This window comes from Typopeltis vanoorti, chromosome 1 (assembly GCF_054136105.1).
Source record: "Typopeltis vanoorti isolate ZY-2024b chromosome 1, IOZ_Tvanoo_1.0, whole genome shotgun sequence".
Taxonomy (NCBI): Eukaryota; Metazoa; Arthropoda; class Arachnida; order Uropygi; family Thelyphonidae; genus Typopeltis; species Typopeltis vanoorti.
Window position 1 is genome coordinate 188491740 of NC_143549.1, and position 12138 is coordinate 188503877.

General features: G+C 36.0%; 1 protein-coding gene across 1 annotated transcript in view; it reads left to right on the forward strand.

Moving 5' to 3' along the window:
* Window positions 1-12138, forward strand: part of Sec16 (endoplasmic reticulum export factor secretory 16) — a 627195-nt gene that overhangs the window by 113556 nt on the left and 501501 nt on the right. The window contains exon 7 of the mRNA XM_090400384.1: window positions 5368-5471. Within this exon, the coding sequence (XP_090256510.1) occupies window positions 5368-5471 (104 nt within the window). The remainder of the gene's footprint in view (window positions 1-5367; window positions 5472-12138) is intronic.

A 12138-nucleotide genomic window follows, 5' to 3' on the forward strand; every position in this document is an offset into this window, starting at 1 on the left:
GATGTAAAGAGAGCTATAGGATGACACCTAAGAGACGGCAAGAGGATGAAATTAAAGAGATGGTTGGAACTCATAGCATATAGAGGTCCAAGATACACCTGAATGGAGGACTTTGGGAGAGGCCTTTGTCAAGTAGGAAATGGATGAGGATGATAAACAGAATGACCAAAATTAAAGTATGGCTGTTTTATGGCCTTGTGGAGCACCACCCAGTGACGCAAATGCTGTGAAACATTTCAGGAATACATTGTGTATCATGCGGAAGTGATGTCTGAGAAAAAAAAACGTTCCAAAATTCACCACCAGGGCACTGTGATGTGCCAAATAGAGATCTAATTTTTCTCTGTGTTAAGGAGGGGAAAAGCAACACAAGCATAAATAACATGTTTATTCACTTCCATTATGTATTCACAGGCTATACTGTTCAATGTGCTGCCCATCATGGCATGCCACAAACTATATCCTTTGTACAGTGTGTTAAACGGAAGAATGCAGTTGGTGTTGGTCACATGCTGCATTATGCTATCTTTCCACACTTGCATGTTATCAAGATGATCCCAATAAACCCTGTTTTTGAGAAATCCCCAGAGCAAAAATCACAGGGGGAGGAGGGGGTGAGATCAGGCAAATGAGTTGGCTATGCAGTGAGAAATGCACCACTGATCACTGGCTTCCATGAAATGTTTTAAAGAACCTCCTGTACGATCAACTGATGTGTGGAGGGACCTCCACACTGCAAGATAATGACGAACCGATGCACAGGTGCTGCTGTGGCTCAACAAAAGTGTTGAGCCACAGCTTTGTTTATCATATCGCGATGCCTCGCAGCAGTAACTGAACATTTGCCATCAGGTCACTGGAACTGACTGGTAAATGTCTTCAAAGAAGAATGGTTCAGTGATAAACGAAGCTGTAAAACTGCACCAAACAGTAACTTTAAGTGAACACAGAGGAATTTGTTGGATTACATGTGGGTTTTGTGTAGTCCTTACCTGGCAATTCTGGGTATTCACAGCTCCATTGAGGTGAGCCTCAATCTCCCCACAAAATCATCCATGTCCATGTTATTCGACTTTCAAAGTCCTACAGGTGTAACTCCTGTGTCAGGGTTATCTTGAATGGGTAGAAAAGCAGAATCTTCTGTAGAATTTTCCAGACAGTATCTTGATACAGCACTAATTGTTGGTTCACTGCAGGAACCAACACCTGGCTCTACAACAGCAGTATCAACTTCATTCACTTGTTGTGAACTGAATGGTTTGCAATTTCCAGGTCTAACTCCTAATGATCCTGTTTCTTCAAAATAATTAATTATTCACCACAGAGCACATGGAGATAGTGGATCTTATTAACATTTGTTCAGACAATGAAATTTGTAGTGTGCAGCAACAGCATTGCAATTGTTTAAGTAGTACAGCTTCATGAGCAAAGCATGTTGGAGCAGGGTTAGTATCATTACTGTGGATGATATCAACAACCAAAATGAAGGGAAAAATCATGTGTCCATCTTTTTAAACCTTCCTGGCACCTGCCAAGTTCATGATATACAAATTCCATGCATTCGGTGTTTACAATGGTGGCGAATTTTTAAGCTAACCCCCCCCCCCTCTGATATTGCTTCCACATGATGCACAATGTATTCCTGCAAAGTTTTGCAGCATTTGGATCACTGGATGGCTTTCCACAAGGCCTTAAACAAGGGTACTCTAATTTTGATTACCCTGTATATATTCTCTAATACTGTTTTTGTGTTTTCTCATAATTGTTGGATTTGAAAAGATTTAATAAAACTTTTCTGTGAACTGCCCTTCCCCAAATACTGTTCCCAGATTGTTCACAGCTTATTACCAGAACAAGATTGCTTATTTTTTGTGCCATGACATAAAAAAAAAAGATTAAGGTGCACTGTCCTGAGGTGTTACCAACTGCATCACTCCACCTTGATCTTGCCCAGAGTCTCTTATAACGTGTTGGTTTGTTTGTCTTGTGAAATGGAAAACCTGAGTTTCTGAGTGGAGAAAACCTTTTCACATATTAGACAAGCTAACTTGCTTTCCATTCAAAAACTTTTATAAAGGTGGTTTTGTGTTCTAGATCGGATTCAGATCCAGGTCTTTCAAACTCAAGGATGATTGATATTGTTACTGAGTACAATATCACTCAGTATACAATATAACTCTTCTGCTTTCATATTAATTATTTCTAAAATTGTTTTTAATATAACTGCTATTGATGCAATCTTTTCACTTTCCTTATTTTCCTCTTATCTTATAGCTGTGACTTCAAGTCTTTGATTAGTTGATTTATAAGTTAAAATTGGTTTTAACACTTTCTTGTGTATTCTGGGTTCACTGTTTTGCCTTTGCTAATTTTTTCCCTATGCAGATGTACTCACCTGGCTCTCTCACTATATCAGCTTTGACTATTCTACTATCTGTTTCCATATTTAATTTGCACCCCCCCCCCACCAAATAGTCTAAATAGCTGAAATGTTTTAGCTTGTTCTATAGCATCACCATTGAAAATGTCCTAAGTGATTCATATAGATAAACAACAATATATATAGATGCACACTTTGTTTATATCTGATTTTTACATCAAACTTTCAATACAAACTGTCGTCTTTTAAGTATAGGCTATATGTAATATCCCATTTTAGGTGTAATAATTAGTATGATTTGAACAGCCCCCCCCCCCCACTTTGCCACCTTATCATATGATTTTTTGAAATAGGAAACTTAGACTGATTCTTGTTATCTCATAATTTCTCAGTTATTTGTTCTTAAGGTTAAAATCTGTTCCTGGAAAGGCTGTTTGATCTAAACCTATCTTGTTATCTTGATGCAATCACTTTTCTCAAGTTTCTTTTTTAACAGTTTGCTGTTAAAACGCTTTTTTTTCTCTAGGTATGCTTGCATAAATCTTACATTAATATAGCCATACTTGTAGAGTTTTGGAGAATGTTTTAAAGCAGCTCTGATTCCAAAACAGTCTCTATGATTTGTAATGACTTCTGTGTAGCACTTTTTTTCTTCCTAAATCAAATTCTGTGTAAAGGAGTGTCCATGATTTGCTAGTCCTGACTTTCCATAATGTGATGCCAAATGTATTTATGTTCTCTGAGGTAGATATCAACAGATCTTCCTACCTGTCCATAGTAAGCCATGTCACAAATACAAGGCATTTCATGTGCTTGTGGATGTGAATAAGGAGAGATAGATCGCCAGTTTGATGTATGGTTTAAATGTAGTGTTGAGTTGGCATTTCTCAAGCACTGGATATCTTTTCAGATATGCTTCAAAATTTATGGAATAGCAAGTTATTGTTTTGTGTAAGATATTTGCACAAACAATCACACCATCATCTAACACACCACAACAGTATGGGCATACTAAAGACAACATGCAGAGTCAGAGCTATCTATTCCAGTGATGCTTTTCTTGCCATTAAACTTGCCCTTTGACACAAAACTTTAAACATTAAATTTGCCCTTTGCCCTGCTTACTGATGTAAGCAGCTTTAAAACATTAAAGATGTAAACTCTCCAAACAAACCTCAATAAGTAAGATTGTTAGCTACTTTTAATACAGCTGTAGAGGGCAACATTAGAAGGTTAGTTCTTTTGTCTGTTACAGTTTTAAATAACTTTCCCTGTTACTTGATTGTCATTACATGTCTTACGTTTTGTGAAAGTGTTTTTTGTTTGTGCTCTGAGGATGCTGGTTTGAAATATCAGTACTTAATAAATGTATATTTATCTTGTCCATATCGTGAATTAATACTTTTAAATTAAAATATACAGTAAAAAGTGCTTTAGAAGATAGAAATATAAGATCTGACAATGTTGGATCCTTGACAGGTAACAGATTGTGATTTGGAGGAAATTTGTAGATAGGAAGTTAGTAATGATGTAAATTTTTCATGTAGTACTATCATATCCTGTACACTCCCTTGAGGGTAAATGTCAGGAATTTGATGATGAAATTAAAATATATGCCAACACCTAAGCCTTTCTGCTTGTTTCTGCCAGTTTCCACTAATTTGACAATCATTTACTAAACCAGCTTCTTTTCATTACCCTTTGTTTCTTTTTTTTTTTTTTTTTTTGTAGAATAGTCTTTCTTCATGTTTCCAAAGACTGAATCAGTTTCTTCTCTGATCACAGTTTCCAATCTACTCTACAATTTATGTACGCGCACACACACAGATTCCACATAGAATTTTGAATCTATTGCACATAAATGTGTGCGATAGATTCTACATTCTTTTATGTAATCTCATGGTATTTCTTAATTTACATTGTGAGGTTACAGAAAAATATAAGCACAGTATGGTGAAAAGTGTACAAGTCAAAGAAAATGCATAAATAGATGGAAAGATTCTCAAAAGCAGTGGAACTCGTATTGATGGCAACCATTCAGGCCATCCAACAAGGCAATTGATGTTAAATTAACTTGTATAAGATAGACTAATTACTGTTTGACAACAGCTATGGATCTTCTCATTCAAGTTGGAGTTTTGTGTTGAGAACAGTTGCTTTATTGCAAACACTTGCTTCCAACAACAAAAAAGAAGATTGCACATATTGACTTCACCCAATGGAGAATGCAGAAATCAGATTATGTTGTTGCCTGCAGAAGGTGGAGGAGTGTTATCCAAGCAGCAAAAACACTACCTGGAGCAGACTGTGGGACAGATCATGAATTATTGATTGCTGAAGTTAAATTGAAATTAAGGGCTAATAAGAAACAAAAGGATGGATCAGATTTGATTTATATCCTGTAATAGAAGGCAATTAAAAAATTTGGAGAAGACAGGAAGAGAATTAGAACTATGGGAAAAAACAAAATGCACAGTCATAGAAGCAGCAAAGAAGACTCTAAATAAAGCAACAAGAAAGAAAGAAAGAAAGATTGTAAATGGTTGTCAGAAGAAGCTATTCAAATAGCAGAGGAAAGAAGAAAAATGAAATTTCAGAGAAACAAAGAAAGGGTTAGACAACTGAGTGCAGATTTTCTAACTGGCTAGGAAAGAAAACATCTGAACAAAAGGTGCAAGGAAATTGAAGATATCAATTGAGAGAAAGGACAAGAGGCTGAGTAGGATGGAGAGCCTTTGTTCACAGGATCACCAAGAGTCGAAAATGACTGGATGGCTCATAACAACATTATTATTATTTTTTTTGAATCCTTAAAAAAAATGCAGAACAGCCAGAGAGTGTTTGATTACTTAATTGAAAATGTTAAATGATGGTTAACAAAATGTGGGTTAGTTTAAAAACTAACAACTGATTTTGACCTTATTAAACATTTAAATATTATAACCTTTTATAGAATTTTCAAATATCCAAATTTTGTTCTTTGTCAGAACCTCCAAATCAAGAAGTACCAGAACCCTCTCCATTATCTGTTCCTCCTAGTTCTCAAGAAATTGGTGCTGTTGGATCTCAAAACTCACAATTATTAGAATTAGTAAGTATAGAGGTGTAGGTTTTATATATATAATTGTATTAGGCTCAGTAGTCGGGTAGCTTTTATGAACATAATTTATGCTAGTAGAGGACAGTTAATCCTATCTCCATCTATATCTTTGAATTTATGCATTTTCTGGCCAGTTTGTGTTTGAGAAGACAACCTTACCACATCTTTTAGATAGCATAAATTGATACCATTCTCTTAATACTACAATGAAATATGGCACAGTAACAGTATTATGTGTTTGAAAGATTCTTCATCCATGTGGTAAAAGAAAGAAAAAGAAAAAAAATTCTAAGTGAAAGATTTAGAATTAACTTTTTTGATCTCAGTTTTTGAATTTAATGGTACAGTTTGCATATACACTCGTGGATTTGAAGTTATGTGGTGCATAACTTCAAAACTTATGTACCGTTGTACATAACGAACAGCGTGTTGCAGCACATTCTTGCGTAACATGAGTAACATGTAAGCAGCGAGGTTTAATGTATCCGTGAAGTTTAATTTTGCATGTAAGTAAGTGTGTCTTTTCATTATCGTAAGTCTAAATTTTGCTAATTTTTATTTCAAAGATTTAATTTGGCCCAATGGAGAAAAAAAAAGCACCAAAGAAAAACAATTTCTTTGGAAATGAAAATTGCAATTTTAGATCACTTAGCAAAAGGAGAGGGATCTACGGCGATTAGTGAACATTTTAATTTAGGCGAATCTACTATAAGAGCAATTAAAAAGAATGAAGTCACAATAAAAAAATCTGTCATTTTTGGCACTAAACTATGTGCCAAATTATCATTGTACTCAAGAGATGCTTTATTAGAAAAAAACAGAACGAGCGCTCGTAATTTCGATTGAAGAATTAACTTAAAGAATTCCTATAAGTGGTTATTTAATTAAACAAAAAGCTCATTGGTTTTATAAACAGATGAAGCAATTGGAGCCGTCTACTTCTGCTTCCCAGGCTGATAAAGAATTTTCGGCTTTCAAAGGATGGTTAACTGGGTTTTTAAAAATGAATGCACTTCATAACGTGAAGATTAGGGTTGGTGAGATGGATAGGAGGGTGGTTGACAGAGAGATATCAGAGAGTGGTTTATTCAGGAGTTGAGTCCACATGACGGCCTGTGACTAGTGGTGTACCACAAGGATCTGTTCTCGGACCACTGCTGTTTAATTTGTTCATTAATGATATAGGTAAGGATCTGAGAGGAACAGTTCATTTGTTTGCGGATGATGCAAAGTTGGGTAGGACAATAGTGAATGCAGATGATGTCAAAATTTTGCAGGATGATTTGGATAGATTGGAGGTCTGGACTAAGGAGAATGGATGTCAATTTAATGTGGCAAAATGTAACGTTATACATTTTGGGGTGAAAAGATTAGCAGCAGTTTACTACATTGGTGGAACTGTACTCCAGGAAATTGATGAGGCACGAGATTTAGGAGTGTTGGTGGATAAGGAGTTGAAGTTTAGGAGGCACATTGCAAAAGTGGCGAAATCAGCTCATCAAATCACTTGGTTGCTGAAGAATACGTTGACATGCAGGTTATTGTTCCTCTGTATCGAGCCTTAATAAGACCCCATCTCGACTACTGTGCCCAGGTTTGGTCACCTAGGTTTCTTCTTGATGTGGAGGAGGTTGAGAGGATCCAGAGGCGAGTGACCAAGATGATAGCAGGTCTGTGGAATGAACCTTATGAGAACGGGTTGAGGTTTTGTGGGTTGCAAAAATTGGTTGATAGACGGAGGAGGGGAGATGATTGAGACATTCAAATTACTGAAGGGTTTCTATAAAATTAATTCAGAAGATATTTTTGAGAACAGGCTGGTTGTGGAGGACTAGGGGACATCCATGGAAGCTGGGCAAAAGTGTGGTTAGTAAGGATGTTTGACCTGGGTTCTTTATTTTTAGAGTGGTGAACGAGTGGAATGGGCTGCCAGAGTCTGTGGTGGATGCTGTGACAGTGAATGAGTTTAAGGCGAGGTATGATAGATACTGTATGAATGTCGTATAGTTGTGATGAACATGATTTGGGGCCTCCCTCGATGAGTCTAATGACTCCCTGGAGTTGCCCGTAATAATAATTACAGGCGAGGTTGCAGCAGCAGATGAAGAAGCAGCCAAAAATTTTCAAGAGATGCTAGACAAAATTATTGAAGTTGGTGGATGTTGTCCTGATCAAGGACAATATCTACCAATCCACAAAATTTCGTCAGTGTTGAACAGGATTGTTTTGGAAGAAAATGCCTAGTCGAACTTTCATCGCAAAGTCTGAGAAAAAAGAAAGTGGGTTTAAAGCAAGCAAAGATATAGTAACATTGTTACTTTGTAGCAATGTATCAGGAAATCGAATGTTGAAACCCCCTCCTAATAAATCGATCTCTAAGACCATGTGATCTAAAAGGCAAAGATCTAAAACAGCTACTGGTACATTGGATGTCTAATACCAAGGCCTGGATAACAACTGCTGTATTTCTGAATGGTTCAATAATTGCTTTGTATACCTGAAGTGGAAACATATATGAAGCAAAAAGCTCTCGATTTTAAAGTTTTATTAATTGTTGACAATGCACCAAATCATCCACATTTAGAACATCCAAATGTGCTGGTGGTGTTTTTTCCACCCAATACAACAAGCATTATTCAGCCATTAGATCAAGGCATAATTGCTACTTTTAAAAAATATTATGCTAAGCACACTTTTCAATTTATATTGGATAAACTAGAAAATGAATCATTAACAGTAACTTACTTTGGAAAAAATTTTCTATTTTGGGCTGCTTAAATCATGTTGCATCTGCTATCGCTGAAACAAGACCACAAACTTTAAATGCCTGCTGGAAAGCACTTTGCCTGGATGTGTTGCAAACAGTGCAACCATGCACACATCTACATTATCAGCTGAAATCATTACTTTGGCACAGGAAATTGGTGGAGAAGGTTTTGATACATTTAGCCAGAATGATGTAGACCAGGGGTTCCCAACTTTTTTGTTTCCTAGTGCACATTCTAAAATACCGATAAAGCGACAGGCACCATCTATTTTTTCAAGCAAATTTTTTTGAATTTGTTTGTTAAATGAATACATGCAAAGTTTATATTATAATCAAATGTTTTATTACTTAAAAGTTTACATTATATAAAAATTTAAATATATATATATATATGTAAGTTAGTGTGATCTTTGGCATTGCATTTCATTGGCCACTGCTTCATAATTAGGAGAATATGATGATATTCCAGTTCTTAAACTGGAATGAACAACTTTGAATGCACGTCTACTTTACATTGTATGCATTTAATACTCGTCAGGTGTCATTAACGCATGCGTCATATAGTATGCCATGAATTGTTGCGTGATTATTTCAAACTATGCGGCACACGGTTGAACAGCGGCGGGTACATGCAAATTGGTTGACGGGCGCCGTGGTGCCCGCAGGCATAGGATTGGGAACCCGTGATGTAGATGAATTGCTTGTGGATAATGCCTTAAGTAATGACAATATTATTGGATATCAGTTAACTTTAGATATAGTCGAAGATCCAGAAAATGATAGTGAAGCGGAAGAAAAACCTGTCCCCTCACTGCAAATATAATTCGAGAAGGTCTTGAACTGTGCAACAAATTTGAAAATCATTTTTCTTGTTAATAACACAAATTCTGAATGAGCCTTTAAATTCCAACGTGAGCTGAAGAGCTATGTCTGGATATCGCGAGCTGTATAAAAAATTATCATCAGTAAAATCATCATCGCAAAGTTTAATCACTGATTACATTGTCAGAAGAAAAATAAATCAGCAGAGACGAGGGTGAAGCTAATTCTGTTTGTGAAGAACCATTGCCTTGACCATACAGATCTGATGCACTGACTATCTCTTCTGGTGATGAAAGTGATTTCGCACCAGTTTGCAAATGTTGCCAAATATTGTCTAATATCGACGATAATTCTGATGACAAAATGTAAAAAAAAAAAAATGTTACTTTTCAATAAAATTAAATGAATAAAGCTTTAAAACAAACTTAGGCATTCTTATTTTCCTGAATTTTTATAAACTTTTTTATGCAATTTTAGGTTTATTTTAATTCATTGCTTCGGTTGTATGCAGTTTTAAAAACGTATGGAACGTATCCTAACGGGCGCCGTGGTGCCCGCAGGCATAGGGTTGGGAATCCGTGATGTAGATGAATTGCTTGTAGATAATGCCTTAAGTAATGACAATATTATTGGATATCAGTTAACTTTAGATATAGTCGAAGATCCAGAAAATGATAGTGAACCGGAAGAAAAACCTGTCCCCTCGCTGCAAATATAATTCGAGAAGGTCTTGAACTGTGCAACAAATTTGAAAATCATTTTTCTTGTTAATAACACAAATTCTGAATGAGCCTTTAAATTCCAACGTGAGCTGAAGAGCTATGTCTGAATATCGTGAGCTGTATAAAAAATTATCATCAGTAAAATCATCATCACAAAGTTTAATCACTGATTACATTGTCAGAAGAAAAATAAATCAGCAGAGACGAGGGTGAAGCTAATTCTGTTTGTGAAGAACCATTGCCTTGACCATACAGATCTGATGCGCTGACTATCTCTTCTGGTGATGAAAGTGATTTCGCACCAGTTTGCAAATGTTGCCGAATATTGTCTAATATCGACGATAATTCTGATGACAAAATGTAAAAAAAAAAAAAAAAGTTACTTTTCAATAAAATTAAATGAATAAAGCTTTAAAACAAACTTAGGCATTCTTATTTTCCTGAATTTTTATAAACTTTTTTATGCAATTTTAGGTTTATTTTAATTCATTGCTTCAGTTGTATGCGGTTTTAAAAACGTATGGAACGTATCCCTAATTTTTCAATGTAAGTTAGGTCTTTTTTGTGTGATTTTTTATATGCGGTTTTCTGTGGAACGTATCTACTGCATAAAAAGAGAACCAACTGTATTTAGTTCACTATGAAGATTTCAGGTAAGTGACATTAATTTAAGCTAATATAGTATTTTGAAATGTAAACATTAATTCTATTTCATTTTTATAATTTCACATCTTTCTTATGTCTGCATTGTTAATATTTGCACTTTGTCAGGTTGTATTTTTGTGTTCTTTATGTTTGATGTCAGCCAGTCCTTTGTATTCTGTTGTCACTTTACAATTTTTTGTCACTTCCTTTGTTCCCTTTCTTCTGATTATCTTTGTTTATGTGTGGTTCCTTTCATACATAAACGTTCTGTTATTAATGTGTGATTTTCTGCTATTTTTTTGTTTAGACAACGAGACTAATTGTGATGTAATTTGCTGTGAAATTCAGTTTACTATTGTGAAGGTTTGCACTTCTACTGTTTGTCATATTGATCTTAAAATAGCATTACTTTTATGGGAGATTTATGTTGGGACTTTTTGTAGTTCGTTATATCATTTTTGTGTCCTCCATATGTTTTCAATACACCCACTGAGTGTTTTAGATGGGGGGGTCCCCTTTATAGATTTTATACATCCCAGAATCAGAAATATTCAGTCAACTCTCACTGTAGTGAACTTAGAGGGACCACAGGAATAGTTTGTTACAGTGGTAAGCTTATTGTTATTATATGGTTATTTCCATGGAGTCAAAAGACATTGGAGATCCACATTAACCTTATTGTACAATACCTACCATATCTCGCCTTAAACTCATTCACTCTCAAGGCACTCATGTACTGCTAATCCATTCCACTTATTCAGTTTACTGTGGTACTGAGGTACCACTGAGTTTACTGAGGACTAGAGGCCATTCCAAGGAATGGCCTCTAGCCCTCCCATCACTAGACCTGTTCTGAAAAACTTCCTGTGAATTAATCTTATAAAAACTCCTTCATTAGTTTGTATGTCTCAATCATATCACCCCTTTTCTGCCTGTCAACCAGTTTCTGTAATCACACATCTTCAACCTGTTCTCGTTTGGTTCATTCCATAGACCTGCTACCCCTCTTGGTCACTCACCTCTGGATCCTCTCCACCTCTTCCTCATCGCCAAGAAACCCTGGTGCCCAAATCTGTGTGCAGTAGTCAAGTCTAATCAAGGCTTGATAAATCAAGGCTCAATGAGCAGGTTATGATGCCTCTAAAGAGGAATAATATCCTGCTCATCAAAGTATTGTTATGTCATCAAGTAATCTGATGAGCTGCTTTGACCTCTTTTGCTATGTGTCCTCTAAACTTTAACTCCCTGTCCACTAACACTCCAAATCTCTGGATTCATCAATTTCCTGAAGTACAGTTCCATCAATGTGGTATACAGCTGGTAATCTTTTCATTCCAAAATGCATAACCTTACACTTTGCCACATTAAACTGACATCCATTCTCCTTTGCCCAGTCTGCCAATCTATCCATCATCCTTCAAAATTTTAACATAATGTGTATTAACTATTGCTCTACCCAACTTTGCATCATCGGCAAACAACTGAACAGTTTCTTTCAGATCCTTTTCTATATCATTAATGTATAAAGTAAATAGCAATGGTCCAAGAACAGATCCCTGCAGCATGCCCCTGGTCACAGGCCTTCTTCTGGACTCTACTCCTGAATGAACTACTCTCTGATATATCTCCATCAACGACCCTCTTATCCACCTCACCAATCCCCACGTGCTGCAGTTTACTGTTTAGATCTTGTCCATCTCTT